The sequence below is a fragment of the Leptonychotes weddellii genome, chromosome 6 (genome assembly GCF_054177405.1).
Source record: "Leptonychotes weddellii isolate Sample4059 chromosome 6, ASM5417740v2, whole genome shotgun sequence".
NCBI lineage: Eukaryota > Metazoa > Chordata > Mammalia > Carnivora > Phocidae > Leptonychotes > Leptonychotes weddellii.
Window position 1 is genome coordinate 56,815,035 of NC_138374.1, and position 20,902 is coordinate 56,835,936.

The following is a 20,902-nucleotide window of genomic DNA, read 5'->3' on the forward strand; positions in this document are numbered from 1 at the left end:
TTGGGGCGCCTGGGTGGCTCAGTTGGTTAAGCGACTGCCTTCGGCTCAGGTCATGATCCTGGAGTCCCAGGATCGAGTCCCGCATCGGGCTCCCTGCTCGGCAGGGAGTCTGCTTCTCCCTCTGACCCTCCTCCCTCTCGTGCTCTCTGTCTCTCATTCTCTCTGTCTCAAATAAATAAATAAAATCTTTAAAAAAAAAAAAAAAGTCTTTTCTTGATTTAAATACTACATATCACTTCAATTTAATGAATAATAAAAGTTGTACTAAACAAATCAGTATCACTACTTGGTGTTATAGGCCTTTGTTAAATTGTCTTGAAATTGCTTTTAACCATTATGTTTGTCATGGACCCTAGCAAGCAGATTATTATGAAGCACATGGGATTTTTTTTCTGATTATGTTAGTCCTTTAATGTCTCAATCCTACCAATGATTTAGATTGTCCTTTATTAAATATAGCAAAAATAATTATTTAAACAAACCTCTTCCTTTAGGAATTTACATCTGATTTAATTGGCATAAATTGAAAATAATTATATCACACTAATACTAATCCCTCCTAATGCTTGGTTTAATTTATGGTTATGGTTTACATATTTCAAGCATTCCTTGCTGCATATTGTGAAGGTATACTTTCTTTGTCATTAGAGTATATATAAGGTCTAAAGGTTGTTTTTGACCAGCAACATTTTGTTTTTGTTCCTGATTAACAGGACTTTAGACCAAACACCTTTCAAAGAACTCATTTATTCTTACAACATGTTTATGAGGAAGCTGTGAGTGAAATAATGTTATCTCTGTGTTATAGGTAGGAAAGGAGGCACTTAGTTTTTTGTACTTGTATTTTATTTTCAATTTTTGAGGGGAAAAATTTAAAGATAATCTATAAAGAGAAAGGTAGAATTATCTTTGCCTTCACACATTGCCCCCACCATAGAATTATTTTGAAGCACATCTTGGAGACTGTATGATTTAACTTGTAAATATAACAATTATCATACTTTAGAAAAATATATAGTCATATATATAGTCAATCTGTCATCAAAATTTCAGTGTTCAAATTTCCCAGTCTTGTAATTTTTAAATTCATTTTTGAATCAGGATTTTGAAATAGGGTTATATATTGCAGTGAATTGATTTGGTCATTTAAATCTCTAAATCTGTTGGAATGCTCTAGCACTCTCTCTCTCACACAGACACACATATACACATCCACACACTCTCACACACACAATTTATTGAAGAAATTGGGTCATTTATCCTACAGAGTTTTTCCATAGTCTGGATTTTGTTGCTTGCATCTTTGAGTTGTCTTTTTCCTTTTCCCTTCTATTTTTGACTCAGATTTAGGTTGGTTGGTTGGTTAGTAACAATATGTCTTAGGAAATATTTTGTACTTTTATTGGGAGGCATTTAAAGATTTTTTTTTTTTTTTAAGAGAGAGAGGGCATGAGTTGGAGGAGGGAGAGAGAATCTGAAGCAGACTCCGCACTGAGTGTGGAGGCTGACGTGGGGCTTGATCTCACCACCATAAGATCATGACCTGAGCTGACACCAAGAGTCTGAGGCTTAACCAATTAAACCACCCAGGCATCCCATATTGGGAGGCATTTAATATGTCTGAGTCTTCTATTCATATTAACATCCACAGATGAGCATTGCTTAGATCCTTTATTTCATTAGGGATTGCAAACTGGTGATATTTTAATATTCTTTATTTATTAGCTGGGAAACTTCTACTTTATCAGCTATTTGGTTGAGGTACAATTCTTATAGGGAAGACAGCATAAAGACTTTAACTAGTTACCAAAATAGTGAGGTAGTTCCCTTAGAATCCTTAAAAAGTGACAAATGAGTTCATTTTTAAATATCATTATGAATTTATAGATTTAAAGACATTTCCTGCATCAATCCATTACCATTGTTACTGACATCAGATGGTCCCATCTTTGGCTACTGGAAGCCTCTTCAACTTGGCTCCTGAGTCCTTTTGATACAACCCTAGTAATCTTTGATTTCTGGTAGGAGAACATGTTCTGGGATTATCCTGTACATTTCCTGGCCCAGGGTGAGAATCAGGCATCTCTGTAAAGAGATCTGATTCCTTTTAGCAGGAAAGAGTATTTAGAAACCATAATCTGGGTACATAGTAGCCTTTTAAAGATCATATAGTCAAAAAGTAAGGTAAGAAACAGTTCATAAATCTAGTCCTGACTTAGTAATTTTCCATTATCACAGAAATTGAGAGGTTGAAGTACAGTCTTAATTCAAAATAATGAACAACCTAAAAGAAACTTTCCTTTGATTTCAGAGTTAACTGTATTTTGTTACAAAATTGACTTCTCAGGTTATATTTTTATTGACTTCACTTGGCCTTCTCTGAGTACCCACCATCTCACGCAGTGGAAGGTTGCAGTTCGGTATGTGCTGACTGACAAAGTAGATCCAGCCAAGGATTAAAATTTCACAGTGAATAGTCTCAAATCTATCCACAAAGCAATAAAAGTTGACTGTAAAACCTCCCAAATCAGGGGCACCTGGGTGGCTCAGTTGGTTAAGCTTCTGCCTTCAGCTCACGTCACGATCCCAGGGTCCTGGGATCAAGCCCCGTATCAGGCTCCCTGTTCGGCCAGGAGCCTGCTTCTCCCTCTCCCTCTGCCCCGCCCCCCCAATTGTGATCTCTCTCTCTCTCTCTCTCAAATAAACAAATGAAATCTTAAAAAACAAAAACAAAAAAACCCCTCCCAAATCAACTAAATGGTTTGGGCAGAAAACTCTGACTTTGGATAGAAACTGATTTCGGAACATCAGTGTCCTCATCTATAAAGAGTAGGATTAGGATCATCTCTGGGATTGGAGTCTGTCAACCTACAACTGTCATTATCTGAGTTGTTCTCCTATCTCATTCACTTATTCTTCAAAAATATTTCAAATACAGTGAGTGACAGACAATATTTTAGGCGGCTGAAGTAGGGGGAGTGAAAATACCCAAGGTTCTTGCTTTCATACCCTAAAAAACACCTTGAGTTTTCTAATTCATTCTTCGTTTGAGAAGTGCAGTTTTAAGCACTCTTATTGATACTTTGTCCACAATGAAAAACAACTTGCATAGACTTTCTGATATTATCAGAAACTTTATTTGTTTAATGACTTTTTCTTTGACATGGAGTTTTTTGGTTGAAAAAATTCCCATTAGTTAAATTATTTTGGGTGATAAAATATAGTAAGTTAATTCAAATGGTATATTTTGTGTTTCATTTGCACCTTTTAATAGCTTCTCATGTTTTAAAAATTTAGTGGTATTTATGGTTCTCAGAGTTAATGGAGTGTATAATGTATAGTATTTTTATATTATTGCATTATATTCTCTTAGAAGGATATAAATGATCCAGTTCATCAGATTTTCTACATAGCTATTTTCATTTGAAATGATATCTTGGTGTTATTAAAAATGTACATATTCATCTGTAAAAATCACACTTTCCTTATTTAAAAGTTGAATCCATTTTAATCCTATATACAAAAGGTAGTCAGAAATTTGTATTAAGATAGATTTGGATGGGGCGCCTGGGTGGCTCAGTTGGTTAAGCGACTGCCTTCAGCTCAGGTCATGATCCTGGAGTCCCGGGATCGAGTCCCACATCGGGCTCCCCGCTCAGCGGGGGGTCTGCTTCTCCCTCTGACCCTCCTCCCTCTCATGCTCTCTGTCTCTCATTCTCTCTCTCTCAAATAAATAAATAAAATCTTAAAAAAAAAAAAAAAGATAGATTTGGATGGAGGGAAGCACAATTTCAACAACAGGAATACTTCATATTTCATTGTTTGTTTGTTTGTTTTTAATACTAACAGCAAGGAGGGTTCTCTTGCCCTCCTCTCCCACTGAGTCAGCCTTCAATAAATCTTATTGAGAGCATATTAAAGATTCTTCCTAGAGCTTAAGTCATTCTCTGCTAGTGATAATAAGCTTTCTATTTAAAGACATGGATTATATGCATTTTCAGCCTCCAAGGATGCCATTTAGGGCACCATTTTGTTTTTATATTGTATAAATAATTACTTAAAAGAGTTAATTCACAAATTACCATGGCATAGGAATGTAAAAAGACCCTGTTCTTTTAAATTACAATGTTGACCATAAGTGCATTATAACCCTCTGAAGACATTCACATTCCTACATTTTAAAATTGACAAGATAGACTGTCTCTAAGATGGTTAGCAATCCTCACCTTTTGTGATGCTCAAAACTTTCAAAGTTATGTTACTACTTCATGCAGCATACATTTTTTTTCTCATGTGATTCTTGAATAAGAATTCCTTCCTTCAGGAAAGAACTTCTGTAGTATACAGTAGTCCCTTCCTATCTGCAGGGGATATGTTCCAAGACCCCTAGTGGGGGCCTGATACTGTGGATAGTACTGAACCTGTGCTATGCTGTTTTTTCCTATACATACATAGTTCTGATAAAGTTTAACTTGTCACCTGGGCATAGTAAGATATTAACAACAGTAACTAATAGTAGAATAGAATAATTCTAACAATATACAGTTATAAATATACAATATACAATAATAAAGGTTATGTGAATGTGGTCTTTCTCTCAGAATACCTTGTTGTACTGTACTCACACTTCTTGTGATGATGGGAGATGGTAAAATGCCTGAGTGATGAGACAAAGTGAGGTGAATGACGTAGGCGCTGTGATGTAGCGTTAGGCTACTACTGACCTGGGGACCATATGTCAGAAGGAGGATCATCTGCCTCTGGACTGCAGTTGACTGGAGGCAACTGAAACTGCAGAAAGCCACAAACTGAGGATGAGGGGGAGCTGGTGTATATGGTGTTCACCTGCCCGTAGTTACCCATTCTTCAGGGAACGTACAGCGTTTCTTTGTAACTCTTTGCTACTTCTGTAAGTCCACATAGACATCGTTACATGTGTATGTTGGTTTTGGGGTATGACTATACATACAATCTCTCTTCACTCAATACTGAAAGAAGTGAGGAATTTCTTCTCACTCCTAATCAGCTTTTGTAACTGCCAGCTAACTACTCTTCTACACACACTACAGTAGGTTTACACATAGGAGTCTAGAGCTGTTCAACCCGGTGCAGGAGCCACTAGCCACCAGTGGCTGTTAAGCACCTAAAATGTGCCTGGTCCAAATGGAGATGTGCTGTAAGTTTCAAATAGAGACCGGATTTTGGAGACTTAGTATGAAAAAGAGTGTAAAATATCTCAAAAAATGTTTTTTGCTCACATGTTAAAATATTTTGGATGTGTTGGTTACATAAAAACATGATTTTAAAATAATGTAATAATTAATACATAATGATTTTCACCAGTTTCATTTTACCTTCTTAATGTGGTTACTAGAGACTCTTAAATTACATATGTGGCTCACATATTTCTAATGGGCAACACTGCTCTAGAATAACATCAGTCATTATCCAAGCAGCCAAATCCCTATTGTTGCATAAATAGATAGTTGTATTCCAGACGTCTTTCCCCAAAACTCCTTGGAAACTGCATGTAGATGCTAGTTTGTCATGCAGTGTGGTGGTGCTTGAATGACTTGGGAACAAAACTTTTCTACATGTAGGGGCGCCTGGGTGGCTCAGTCGTTAAGCGTCTGCCTTCGGCTCGGGTCATGATCCCAGGGTCCTGGGATCGAGCCCCGCATTGGGCTCCCTGCTCAGCGGGAAGCCTGCTTCTCCCTCTCGCACTCCCCCTGCTTGTGTTCCCTCTCTAGCTGTCTTTCTCTCTGTCAAATAAATGGATAAAATCTTTAAAAAAAAAAAAAAAAAGACTTTTCTACATGTAGATACAATAAGCACCACACTGTCATACCTAGTACCATGCAGAAAAAGTTTAAACTACCAACATGAATGAAACAATTGCCTTTGTTGTAGATCGGTGCATTCAGCGTTTAAAAAAATAATTGTTACTATCACGAAGGTTATAGTACTTCATGGATCTTTAGCTATGAGCTTTGTAAATGAATGGTACATATGAAATAAATGTTAATGGAGAAAACCTAACTGCTTTGCTGCAGTAAACACTAAGTTATGGTTTTACTGCTTTAAGTGATAACACTGTATCTAATGCCTGAATATTAGAATAACAAACATACTTTACAGATTCTTTTATTTTATTACTGTTGGAAATGTAGTTAACATAATTCACATTACAGTTATGACACGCTGTACTTGTTTTATTGCAAATTTTAAGATGTATATAAAAGACAGCAAACTCCTACTTAAACAGATCAAAACAGGTTATGTTTTAATCTCATGTAATTTAAAGTAAGTTCGCTACGTAGCATACTTTGAAACATTACTCAGTATTTTTCATACAAAGCATTTTTTATCGATTTGAGTCTGAATATTGAAAGTTCTCAAAATTACATATTTTAAATGATCAGCAATAAGATTTATAATTGCATCTGGTGTAAGTATGGTAGCTAAGCAGTAAAACATTTATTTGATCATACAAAAATACTCTCCTGTAAAACACCAATTTTGTCTTAATTTTTAGGAAACCAGAATTCGGGCAATGGATAAGGATGCCAAGAAAAAAATTCATAATTTCTCTGTCATCAACCCTGTTGCCGGACAGGCTGTAACTCATATTTTTGCAGTGGACAATAGAGAAGATCTTCAGAAATGGATGGAAGCCTTCTGGCAACATTTCTTTGATCTTAGTAAGTTGATGTTTGGATTTGCTAGTAATGTATTCATGAAGCATGAAAGGATGCACAAAGCAATCTAAATATTAAAATTATAATCTTATGGTTTGTATCAAGATTTTTTTATGCTCTTGAGTAAAATGATAGTATATATCATCAATGCATTGATGCCTTTTTCTCTCAACCTTTCCCCAGTGCCTGATTTACTATAGTTTATTATACCTTTGAATTCCTCGTATCCCTACTTATTATTTTTAAGTTTCTCTGGTCCCTAAAATAATTAGACCACATTTTTTCAAAATATTGGGTTTTAACTAGTTAAGGCAGTGTGTTTGATCAAAGGGATAAGAAGCTATTTGAGTAGTAAAAAACTTGTCTAGGTTAGTGATGATCCTAAAATTTGAAATGCTCAAGAGATTCATGTAACCTTCTGTTAATTCCAGATTTGTTATATCATCTTGGACATCATCCAAAGATTTCTTTTAAACCATACATATGGTTTTTCAGTTTCAATAATACAGCCCATGATTATAAAAACAATGTGATAGTAATATAATAATAGAGTTCTACTATGTAAAATATGTGAGGTCCTAATATCTCAATTTAAGGAGGAATTTTATCAACAAGAAAATATTGAAGTCATATATTGAAAATGTAGACTATTGATAATGGCTATTTCTAGTCAAACTAAGCCTACCATTAGATTCAACTGGTATTTTATGTCTTTAGAATGCTTTTCTTACAGAATTACAAAAGAGAGCCATTTCCAAACGATACAAAGTTGTTTCTGCAACTCCTAGAAATAATCCTACAGAAATTTTAGGACTTCTTAAGATCTGTTTTGGGGAACTTAATAAAAGAGTTAATACCTGCTGTCCTAAGATTAATTTTTATAAGCCTACTGTGATCCATGGCCTGGTCAAGTATTATAGTGATGTTTGGGGTGGGGGCAAAGAAGGGAACTAAATTTATTGATTACCTTCCACATACCACATGGCTTCATTTTTTTTCTCACAACAGCCCAGCAAGGCAGAAATGATTTCCCTCTGCTCTAAAGTTGAGAAAATTGAGGCCTGAGGAGATTGCTGGTTTACTGCGGGAAACCAGAGGACTCCCTCCATAGCCTTCTGGAATTCTTTAGGACTTGTTTCCCTTAAGCACTACCCCTAGGCACTGAATAGATGTTTAAATATTTGTTCTATGCTTATCAGCATGCACTACATTTTTTTTTTTTAATTTCAGCTGATCTTAGATGTGTAACTTAAAAGATAACAACTTCCTTTCGTTTGCTGATCACATCTGAAATTTTAACTGCTTTCCTAAATGCTCTGCTCTAGAGAGTCTGTCTTACAAAGACTATATTATTTTTAGAAGTGATTCTGCTATTTTACACTTTTTATGTGTATAAAAACAGGAACGAGGGGTGAAAGGAGGTAAAAATGCAGAATATTATGGTCTGGATATCAACTGCTACTAGACGGTATTATGTTTTTATTTGCCAGATTAGGTAAAATAATTTATCATGCTAAAATGGGGGAGTTGGAGGAATACAAATCTCATGATATTACTGCCAAAATAAGGAAGGGATGACAAGTAGGTTCTTACATATTCTTTAGTATTTAATGATTTGTGGATAAAATCTGCCAATCTTTAAAATATAAATTCTATTAGATTTGCACTTTAGAATTCATGAATGAAGATATGAAGCAAAGATGGAAATGTTTATACTATCCTAAAGATTGACTTTTAAGTGGTAAGTGTAAGTGTAGCCTCTTGCGATCTTAGGTGAAATCTGATGTGTAGAACAAAGTAGAGGATAGATATTTAGGGCAGAATAAACTCAGAGTAATTTAATATTTAGAACAAATTTCAATTACTTGACTCTGATTAAGAGTAGAAAATCAGGAGAATGAGAAAATTAAAAACCAAGAAAAAACATTAATGGTACTAGGTCTGTTTAGCCTGGCGAAGAACAACCTGAAGGGTGGAGGTTGGAGAAAGGGGGATGTCATAGCTAATTTTTAATATTTGAGAGCTAACGAACATGTAAAAGAGGAATGACACTTGTTTTGGTTGATCAAAAGGGGTAGAGCTAGGAATGGTGGCTCAAAGATACATTTTTTCCAAGTATTTAATAATATAAATATTGAGTTACATAAGCAGCTTAGCATAACAGATCATTTTGACTGGGAACGTTATAGCAAATATTATTGTGGTAAACATCTTCAGTGTACAGATTTTATGTGAACACAACATAGCCATTTAATATTTCATACGGGGCCTTTATTTTTACATTAGCATGTTGGTATCAGGTATAACAGCGCATACTAATTTATTCACTGATAAAATAAATGTTTCCATTGTAAAATTGATCAGTGAACATACCACATGACTCTGACTTCAGTAATGCATGGGATAATATGGCTTTATATTCCAGTCTTCAACATGATTAGTATTCTGCTACCAGTTTAACAATGCAAAGCTTTCATCTATCAATGTAGAGAAAATACTATACTTCATAATTTGCCTAAGATTTGATGGAGAAATGTTTGCCAGTTCAAAGTATTTCATTATTTTTCTATTAGATAAGACCTTATTTTTTTTTTGCCCCCAAGAAGGAAAAGCTGGCTTTTATATATTTATCTAAAAAAGGAAGTGGAGGGGAGGAATAAGTTATCAGATCTCAGATCCTACTAGATTTAAATTCTGCAGAGCAACCTTTGAAGCCTCAAACTCAAGATTTCATTCCCTTTATGAGATGCTACGTGGGCTATTTTGAAATTTTTACCATATTCTATACTTAGCATTGTAATAAAACATACTAAAAGGTTTTTTATGTTTCTTAGCTATTTAAGGTGATGGATTTAAAATTTATGCATATTACCATATAACCATGGCTGTATATTAGATTTAAAACAACAAAAATGAATAGATAACTTGACCAAACATGAAATGTCTTTTATTTTTAAGCTATGGAAAATAACTAAATTGGATATTGATTATGGAGACTGAGAATATAATAAAAGGAAGAGAAATATAGATTTTAAATCATTCCAAAAAGGCACATGTGTATTAAATTTACTTTTCTACAGATGTAAGATAGAGTATAAGAATAGTCAGGTGCAATAACCTACTTTTATAACATGGATATAGAGGCACATAGTCTCTGGCACAGTTGTTATCCAGCACACAGGCGCACAATAAACATGGAAAGGTTAAAGTTTTTATATCCATTCAGAAGAAAAAAGCCTAAGCATTTTAAGATGAAAATAGTAAAACATAATTAAAAGAAAAATTAATGTTGTCCACACTCTCAAATTTTAACTTAAAAATCAAAACAACTTATTTAAGAGTATTTTTTTAATTCCAAATGACTAATGGCTTTAATTAAAGTGTCCTTCTTAAAATAAATTAGACTCAGAATTTTGACTGATGTGTAATAGGCTCTTATATACCTTTTACTTGAATGAAAATGCAGCATTTTTCTAGTTATATGAATTTTGAAAAGCATAATCATTTGAAGAAATAATTGTTAAATAAACAATTATTATTTCTTAATTAGAATTTTCAAAGTTAACACCATTTTTGAGAAGCACTGTTTCCTTCTATTTCAGTTGATTTTTACCTTTCAACTGTCTTAAGTACTGGATATTTTTATTTAATATTTAAAAGAGGAGAACTTGTACAAATTTTTGCCATGAATAGAAATTTCATTTACTGGACCATTTAGTGAAATAGTATAGTATTTAATAGCCTAGAGATCTTAGCTTCTTATATCTGTGCACAGAACTTTATTTTCCAAATAGATTACTCTTATGCTTAGACTTGGACTTTAAAATTATAGGTAGTACTAGGTTTTTGTGGCTTCCTTAAGGCAATGCTTTATAAATTCATTCTTACTTTTCACAGCAAAAAATATGTTGATATCTATTGAAAATGAAGTATATGTCTTCACATTTATGTTTTAAACTAGCCTGCCTTTTTCTGTCTTTCTTAGGCCAATGGAAGCATTGTTGTGAAGAACTTATGAAAATTGAGATTATGTCACCACGGAAACCACCTTTGTTCTTGACAAAAGAGGCGACCTCAGTCTACCATGATATGAGTAAGTGGGGTTTGTCTTTTCTAAGCTGCAGGGTAACAAAAACAACATTGTCCATACTCAAGCAGCTTATTCTATTGACATTAAAATGCTAAAATTTTCAGGGCACAGTCAAAATGAATGAAAAAAGACTGATTATAAACTAAGGAACTCATGTTTAATAGATGAATTAATACAAAATTAATGAATACACATTTTTCATAGTTTGAATGCTTCAGATCAAACAAAACGTTAAGGCTTCAAAATGAATAAGGGTGCACTGAAAATAAATATTAGCTGAGTAGCTGATGAAAATTCTGAAAATGTAAACTTGCAGATTCTAAAATATAATCATGTTCTGTAATTTTTTCTGTATTTTATTAAATTTGTTTTAAAGAATGTTGATAAATGACTATTAATAAATGGAGGCTTTCATCTCTGGTCAGAAAACTGGTTAAGTTTAATACTTTGGAAAATTTTAAATTTCTAGACTCATGAATATTCCATTTTCCCACACTTTGAAGGGTATTTATTTCTCTGTGGGATTGCCTGAGTGAACAGTGCTGTGAGCAAACACAGGTCAACACTAAATTCTATTTTATTTTGCCACAACATGTACTTTATACACACTTTAAAATGTTAGATTAAAAATGATACAACCAGTGATTCATTTAATACCAGTAATTCATTTCATAGACATTTATCTCTGTTCTTTTATTTTCTCCCAAGGAAAAATTCATCCAGCATCCTTATCACCAAACTGGTATCAGGGCTTCACTCTGTTTCCTTGGGTTTCTGGTTTTGGAATTTTCCCCTATTAACAGAGACTTTGCTAGTCTACAGGAAAGGATGCTAATCCAGTTACCCTTGTCCAAGTTTACATATCAGGCTTTTATAAAAAGGGAATCCACTCTTACCTAGAAGTCAGAATAGATTTTATTTTATTTTCTTTATTTATTTTTTTAAATTTTATTTCTTTATTTGACAGAGAGACACAGCGAGAGAGGGAACACAAGCAGGGGGAGTGGGAGAGGGAGAAGCAGGCTTCCTGCCGAGCAGGGAGCCCGATGCGGGGCTCGATCCCAAGACCCTAGGATCATGACCTGAGCCGAAGGCAGACGCTTAACGATTGAACCACCCAGGCGCCCCCAGAATAGATTTTAAATCCAAGAAAAGTTATTTAATAAATATTTAATCGATAGGATTGAAAAACCTGATGTAACTCCGCTCCTTTGAAAACTGGCTTTTACTCATTTAATATTTGGAATATATTTGTGTGTGTGTGTGTGTGTGTGTGCAGTGCATAGTGAACGATCTTATTTTTGGTTCTGTTGGTAGGGTTATTTTTAAACCAAAACCACTTGCTTATCCAATGTGTTTTGATGACTTACAGATACTGGTTTAGAAAACAATAACTCAAAATGTACACAGCTTTTGAGTTTTCCCCCATGTATTTTTTCTCAAAATTATTACAGGCATTGATTCACCTGTAAAACTTGAAAGTTTAACTGATGCAATACAAAAAAAACTTGAAGAGACAAATGGACAGTTTCTTATTAGTCAGCATGAAGAATCCTCACCACCTCTTTGGGCCAGCCTCTTTGATGATAATCATCAAGTGGTTATCCAGAAAAAGGTATTATCTCCTTCAAGCAAGCAGTTACATGATGGGAAAGGGAAAAAAAGACGCGCTCCCCTTCCTCCTTCTGATAAAGCTCCATTCAGCTTAAAAACCCAGAGCAACACAGATCAATTGGTTAAGGACAACTGGGAGAAAACAAGTGTGTCTTGGACCTCGCCTTTGGATACCAAATTATCAACCCTAATGCATCACTTACAGAAACCGATGGCTGTTCCTCGAAAACTTCTTCCTGCCAGGAAAAATCATTTAAATGATGGTGAACACATAGACACTAAAACCAATTTTGAAGCCAAGCCAGTGCCAGCTCCAAGGCAGAAATCTATCAAAGACATTTTGGACCCTAGATCATGGTTGCAGGCACAAGTATAGAAGACCTTTAATGTATAAAGCATTTAACAAAATCTATAACTGTTAGGCTTAATTCAGAAGCACTAGAGATATGGTAATACGTAATTATGTTGGTAAATATGATAGTGATTTACATCAATAATTAATAAGCTATTAGGTATTAAAAATGCTTTATAATGAAGAAATGGATTTCTCTTTTACTTCTGATCTTCAGAATATAAGTGATTTCCCTGGTAGAGTGCAAAAGGCAGTTTCTAGACAATATCCTACTTGTTGGAAGGGTTAATTTATTCCTAAATTAGTGCCAGCAGTGAGCAAGCACTAGGCAGAAGAAGGCATTAAAATTTCTTTGGGGAGAGACTGTCTAGTAATTTAAAATGTGTTAAATATGAGCCATATTCTCATTGTGAGAATTTTAATAGTAATGGAATGTTTCAAAAGTTTTATGCAAACCACAAATTATAGAATCCACCCAAGAAAATTTCTTCTTAGCATTCTGGAATTCTCATCTAATGGTTCACTGGCTCTCATCTGTTGTTTAACTCACTAGTTAACTCACTGACCTTTCAAATTCCTGAGATGAATTTTGGAATATTAAATCCTTCATCTTTAAAGGGAATTTATAATGTGCTATTCAGAGTTGTTTCCTTGATGAGCCCTGAAATCCTGTTGACATCAACTCTCGTAAGTGAAGCATAACATTTATTAGTTTAGAGAAAAGGTAAATGAAATGTTCTTTTATTTCCATTTTTCTATGCATGGTGCTAATTTCAATTGTGACATTGGAATTTGGGGAAGTGAGTAGCTGATTAACACCTTAAAGTTCATTTAATACTTATTTAAAAAGCAGATGGCCGATTCAAAAATATCAGAAAAGTTGGCCATGATAATAATTTTCAGAATCAATCCTTTTAAAACATTTTAATTAAATTTCCTTTTTCTAGTAAGGGTTGATGTCTGCTATTGATATTATTCATTAAAAGTCATATTCTTACAACAATGACATCGGAATCATTTCCATAGGAGGTAATTTCCATAGCAACTAATCATAGTGACCCAAACAGGATTATGAAATCAAGTGAGGAATTAATAGCAAGAGGATGAATACCTTAAAGGAACAAAAATCCATTTTTTAAATAATAATACTCGTAAACAAGAGCTGAACAGTTTTAAAAATCAAATCAGAATTTCCAAATAAAACAGTTTCCATAAGGTGTCAGCAACGGCACAAAAAATCTGAAATCACACTGAACCCTAAATGTCATTGCAAGAAATAAAAATATAAGAATTAAATTACTGCCCTGTGTTTAATCTCTGGAGATCTTTTTAAAGCTCACAAGAACTCTATTTGGATCAGAACTACATTATTACAAAGTAAAATGAACACTTGACAAAAAAGTAACATTAATTTAAATGGAGCCTTTCATTATTCTTAGATAGCAGTCTTTCTTCATTTATATGGAATGATGTAACTGCCCGGTTACTTTTGTGTTTGCGGGGGACTCCTAGTAAGAATTGCAGCTCCAGGGAGTAATGACACAAAAGGTCTCTTGTGACCCGTGACACCAGGAGAGACATAGTATTTGATGAGAAGGAAGCCCCATGTGCCTGCCTTAGAGGATTGTAGAGACAATCACGTGCATGAAAACCTGCAAAGGTAGGATTAATTCGTTTTTTCTAACGAGAAGGCTCTCATAAATTCTGTTGTGGTTGCCAATTCAGTAAATGACGTATTAAAAATCTACAGGATATTATTGTTTGAATTTTTGTTTATTTTTTGAACCTCACTGCTGTTTCTGACAGTGTTTGTGACTGTCATTGCCACTAAATTATTGAGCTAGAAGATGCTGCAGGCAAAATTGTTTCTGAAACTGTCATCTAAGCATTTTTTTTTTTTTTTTAGTTGAAGCCTTCCTTATAACAACCAGTGTTAAAACTTCCAAATTATATTCTTGTCATTTCCTCATGCATATTATATCAAGAAGGATTTAAGGTGTACTGGAAAGAGAATTTATTCATAGAGAAACTACCTAGCAGTTGTGCCCTCAGTGGGATACTTTGAAAACAAGGCTGAAGTCCTTCCTCCTAGAAATATTTATGTGAAGCCTGACCAAGGACCACAGTTACTCAGGCTATTTCTGGGGGCCCATCTAGCTGTATGCTACAGAGACTTTGGGATCGGGCTGAAGTCTTCAGCTTCACTTCCTTTAGCGTGGTGTTCATTAAATGTTAGCTCACTTCCCCCAAAAGGTATAATACAAAGTCGGGGCTCCCTCCCTTCCTTCTTTCCCTCTTACTCCCTTCCTTCCTTCCTTCCTTCCACAGTTAAAAAAAATCTAAAAATACTTAGTTAAACACTTTGTCAAGGAGTTCGTCAAAAGAAGTATTTGTTTTCTCATTTCCTAAACCGGAAGTTTATGACAGATAAAAATATGTCATGTAATAAAAGATGTTTCAGCTTTTTATGAGCTGCCTTTTCACATTCCTTGTTTGTCCTTTTAATTTGTTTCTTGATATATGAAGACTATAAACTTGAAAACAAAGAGTTAGCTGTCAGATCTTGATAATATTATAATTAGAGAAACAGAAAGTAGATATTTTATATTATGATAATTCTGATGATCTGAAGATAATGTCTTAGAAAATTACATTTACATTTCAAGCTCTGGGACATAAATTACTTACAAGAGCATTAAGATAGTATTATTTTTACTTGCTACAAAGTGGTAAGCTTTTTATTTAAACATCTTTCCAAGGACAAAGACGGCATTTTGTTATTATAAACACACACCTCCTAAGGTAAACACAGTCTTTCAGAATATCAAGTGTGCCAACTCTTGGGGAGTTTGGTTAAATCCTCCTTAACTGTCTGCAGTGCCCCCTGACTTCTTTTAAATGGATGTGCATGTATGTGGAAAACTAATTTCATTTATTATAAATGCCTTATCTTTACCCTTTAAGATCCTACTAAGTAAATTTTTCTGGTCCTGTTTATTAAAAATGGAAGCTGCCTTGTGTTAGAGAAGATTCATATAAGGTAGGTTAAGCAGTCAAGTATTTCCTTAGGCTTGTGTTCAGCACCTCAGTCACCTACTGAGAAGTTAATTAATTCAGTCCAAAATGAAATTATAGGGCAGTTTGGCTCAATTTATGGTAAATGCCATTTGAATGTAATCACCTGTGTTACCATGAATGAGGAACAACTGTGCTAGATACAGACAGAACACTACCAGGAACAAGAAGTTAGTGCTTTGGCAGGGAAAATATCTGTCCCTGTGGTCAGAATTTATCAAAGCCCTTGTCTTTTTAAAGAATGAATTATTGAACAGTAATTAAACTTTAACTGATGACCATTTGTATAGTGTTCTGTTAGTCTTAAACTATAAAGTAAAGAGAGTTGACTTTGTGCCCTTACATTTCAAAGGCATCACTATTTTTAAATGTTTACATGTTTAATGTAACTGCTTCACTGCTGATAATAGTTCTATGTAAAAACAGTTTATTTTGGATTATGCATATTTTTAGTTAACACTAGAAAAGGTGTTACCTTTGAATTTTTAAAAGACAAGATTGCATTTGAAAATACGCTGGGGGTGTTATTTTTTATAACATGCTTGTATAATTGGCATTGTTTGTAATTTTATTTTTTAATTAAATGTAGGTCAAGCATATGGATTAAAACATATTCATGGGGCACCTGGGTGGCTCAGGTGGCTAAGCGTACAACTCCTGATTTCGGCTCTGGTCATGATTGCAAAGGTCCTGAGAATAGAGCCCCACGTCAGGCTCCATGCTGGGCATGGTGCCTGCTTGAGATTCTCCCTCTCCCTCTACCCCTCCCCCTGACTCTGCTGGCACTCTCTAAAAAAAAAAAAAAAAAAGTATTCTATTATGGGTATGTATTTTTTAAAGTATTTTTTAAAGATTGGTAAGGAAGCCAATGTCATGTGATTAAAATTTCTATACATTAAAGGAACTGATTCATGAAGGCATTTGCTAGCTTCTTCTTTAGGTACCCTCTTCTGTGCTAGACTGATAGAAGTAAACTGTTGTGAAATCAGCTCAATCAGAGAAAGACATACCCAAAGCTGCTGCTAATTATTATGACTAATATTTGATAACCTTGCTATAACTAATAATCGTTAAAATGTTTACATATAATCTTTCTTACAGTATACTCTTTTAAAAATTCACTGATATAGGGCGCCTGGGTGGCTCAGTCGGTTGGGCGACTGCCTTCGGCTCAGGTCATGATCCTGGAGTCCCTGGATCGAGTCCCGCATCGGGCTCCCTGCTCGGCGGGGAGTCTGCTTCTCCCTCTGACCCTCCCCCCTCTCATGTGCTCTCTCTCATTCTCTCTCTCTCGTATAAATAAATAAAATTTAAAAAAAAAAAAATTCACTGATACAGGGCGCCTGGGTGGCTCAGTCAGTTAAGCGACTGCCTTCGGCTCAGGTCATGATCCTGGAGTCCCGGGATCGAGTCCCGCATCGGGCTCCCGGCTCGGCGGGGAGCCTGCTTCTTCCTCTGACCCTATCCCCTCTCATGCTGTTTCTCTCTCTCTCTCTCTCAAATAAATAAAAAAAAAAAAAAAAAAAAATTCACTGATACAAACTTAGTTTTAGGTTACTGATGCAGAATTTGCCCAGAGCTTAAGTCACTCTGATAATAAATTAGGGACCTAGGATACTCAGTTGCTGTTAGCCACAAGAAGACTCCTTATTCTAATGTACCTCCCTCAGTGCTTAATTTATTCCCATGGAGCTCCTCAGGGGAGGGGGAGAGAAATGAACAATCCTGGCTCAATTATATTATTTCAATATTTTACTTCTGAATCTGAAACATGACCAGAAATATTTAACATTTCTTTTTTTTAAAAAGCTTCCTATGCTCTGAGGAGATTTATTACATACATATTTTTGTTTATCTGAATATAGGAAAAATACCAGTCCTGGCATGTTTGATAATTAGAAAACTAGGCAAAATCATTCCAAATCTTACTGAAAATTGTGTTTTAAATCGCAGCAGTTTGCCTTCAGAGATACGGTAATCTCTTAATGTACTACTGAAGGAGAGATTGAAAAGATCTTGTATATACATAATTATGCCATGTCATAAGCATGTTTCAAGATATTAAAATAAAATGTTTCAAACAAAAAGCAGAATCAGACCAGTAAATACAGAAGACAAACTGATGGTTGCCAGTGGAGAGAGGGCCAGGGGGGATGGACAAAATGGGTAAGGAGAGTGGGAGATACAGGCTTCCAGTTATGGAATGAATAAGGCAAGGGTATAAAAGGCCCAGCACGGAGAATATCGTCAGTGGTAATTGCCATAGTGTTGTATGGGGACAGACGGTGGCCACACTTGTGGTGAGCACAGCATAACCTATAGACTTGTCGAATCACTATGTTGTACACCAGAAACTAATTAACATTGTGTGTCAACTATACTCAGAAAAGTGTTTTTTAAATAGATGGTTTTGTTGAAAATGGGTACTTTTCTGAGTGTTGTATTTTTATGTTTGTTTACTCAAAAACCATTTTCTTTCTGTTTTTGTGAGTAGATACATTTTTGTTGAATTTAGCCATCTTAATAAACATATCTTAATTTACTTAGTTGTGGTAATTTTCGTTTTATATTAAAGGGGAGAAAAAGTGTTAAGAAGAGTTATCTACCCACTTACTTCAAACATTAAGCCATGTGTTTATGTATATATAATATAAAATTGTAGGCACATACCTATACTCCATCAAGTCTTCAATCCAGATATTTTCAGTTCGTTTTAAAGGACTCTTTTGTAAGTGCTGCCCAGCAGGATAAAAGTCCAGACCTCTCCACAGCTGACGGAAAGCCTCACAGCCCCCTTCCAACTTGCCACGCCCTGCTGGGCGCGTTTCTCTTGCTGCTCTCAGCACTTGGACGTTGCCGCAACAAGTTTCTGCTTGCTCATCATTTTCTTATGCTCTCCTCTCTGCCTAGAATATCTCTCCTCCCTCTCTTCTTCACGCACTCTTCCCTCAGCCCACAGCCAGCAAATTTTATTCATTCTTCAAAATGGTAGCACCTCTAAATTCCTCAAGACTTCATGCCCTCTTCAACCTCTCCACCAGGATAATTACACTCCTTTCTTTGTGTTTTATTCCTACTTCTACAGCCCAAGCCCTTGTTTATAGTTTTGTGTTCCCTTACATATTAGTTTTGTGAATTTGTCCCCTGTATAACAAATTACCATGAACTTATCAACTTAAAACAACATACATTTATTATCTCACATTTCTTTAGATCAGAATTCTGCATGGGCTCTCAGTGGACTCTCAGCTTGGGATCCCACAAGGCCGACATTGAAGGTACTGGACAGCCTGGGCTCTCTAATCTGGAGCCTCTGGGGAAAATCCACTTCTAGGCTTATCTGTTATTCGGGTGTTGGCAGAATTCAGTTCCTAGTGCTTGTGGATTGAGCAGGGGTCACTCTCGGCAACTGGAGGTCACGCTCCAGTTTTGGCACACGGCCCCCTCTTCAAAGATAGCAACAACTCATTAAGTCTGCTGAATTAAATCCCCCTCATGGAGGAGTTGAATCTACCTAATTCAAATCTGTCTGACTTTTCCATCCACTACCAGCTGGGGAAAACTACTTTTAAAGGAATTATGTGAGTAGATGTAGCCCACCAGGATAATTTCCCTTTTCATTAGTTCAAGATCCACTGATTAGTAACCTTACTTACATCTGGAAAAATCTCTTTTGCATATAATATGATCATGGGCATGATATATTCATAGGGCAGGACATCTTGGGGTGCCATTTTAGAATTCTACCTATCACAAATTAGGTTTTTCAAGGACAGGGAGCATGTCTTATTGACCTTTTAATCCTGTCACAGCAAAATGCTGATGGAGGAATAGTATCGGGTAAATATGTGTAGGGCATTGTGCTAAGCATATGTATTAACTCAGTAGCGCACTAAGCAAACACAGAAGAATTGCCTGGGGTCATATTGCATGGTAGTTAGGAGTGTGGATTCTGGAATTAGACCTGGATTTAGTTCTAGCTCTGTGCGACCTCACTGTGTAATTTGGGACTTTTTTTTTTTTTAACATTATCTAAATTTGGGATTTGGGATTTTTCTAATCTTTAAGGTAAAAATAGTATTTACCTCATAGGATAGCCATGATTATTAACCAACTGAGCCACCCAGGCACCCCGATAGCCGTGATTATTAAGATAATGCAGGTAACAAACATAAAGCCCAGGGCCTGGCATATAAGTTCTTACCTTGTCTCTATAGTGTGACATATAAAATTATAACAAATGTATAAAGAAAGGAATGAGAAGATCTAGCCAATATATACACATACATACATATATTCTTAAAAGAATTTTAACCCAGCCCCATTTTTTTTTACTTCATGTGAAAATATTGGACTTTAAGAGATATCTAAAAATGTGTCCAAATACTTACTGTCCCTATATTAGAGTCCTATGTTAGGCACCATTGGGGTTTGCAAAATTAAAAAGAATACTTATTTTTGAGAAGTTCATGTAAGAGTTTGTAGGATCAACCATATTAGAGAATATTGAGGTGAATTACTGCTTGAATTTGCATTCTGCATATCTAACAGTAATATATCTGTACACAGACATTTAAAACAATCCCTATCTACCACCAGTGTACCTGAGAAATTAGTTGAAAAGATAATACATAAAACAACAATAGGCGATATAAAAGAGTATCAGTATAACACAAACATCTAACTTTAAGTGTTATAAGAGATCAGAGAGAGGCATGAGAACTTTTACAAAGCAATTTTTCAACAAGTGCAAAATGCCTTGTATCTTTTTACTACTAAAATGAGTTAAGCAATGCAAAATTATGTACTATGAGTATCTTGGGACAATGTGAGAGCAAGTCGTAATAGGAAGATTTTTCAAATCTAGGAGAAATAGGTAAAATAGAAATCAGTTTATCCAGTAGGTTCCTGGAGGAGTTTAATTTTACAGCATTCAAATTTAAGGGGGGAATGTAGTCATGAAAGTTGTGGAAAAGAATGGATTAGATAAGGCAGTGAGACTATTTTTAAGGTAAGAATCCACAGAACATGGTGAAGATTGTCATGGCTAAAGTAAAATTGGCAATAGGGGAA

At 35.2% G+C, this 20,902-nt stretch overlaps 1 protein-coding gene across 3 annotated transcripts in view; it reads left to right on the plus strand.

Moving 5' to 3' along the window:
• RTKN2 (rhotekin 2) overlaps positions 1 to 19,233 on the plus strand; it is a 79,089-nt gene extending 59,856 nt beyond the window's left edge. For 2 of the 3 annotated variants that reach the window (XM_081824182.1, XM_006742802.3), the window contains exons 10-12: positions 6,536 to 6,701; positions 10,684 to 10,791; positions 12,243 to 18,371. In XM_081824182.1, the coding sequence (XP_081680308.1) occupies positions 6,536 to 6,701; positions 10,684 to 10,791; positions 12,243 to 12,778 (810 nt within the window). In that variant the 3' untranslated portion in view covers positions 12,779 to 18,371. Of the gene's footprint in view, positions 1 to 6,535; positions 6,702 to 10,683; positions 10,792 to 12,242; positions 18,372 to 19,042 lie in introns of those variants that run through there. The other variant, XM_081824183.1, reaches the window with a different exon arrangement.
• The last annotated feature ends 1,669 nt before the right edge of the window (positions 19,234 to 20,902 follow it).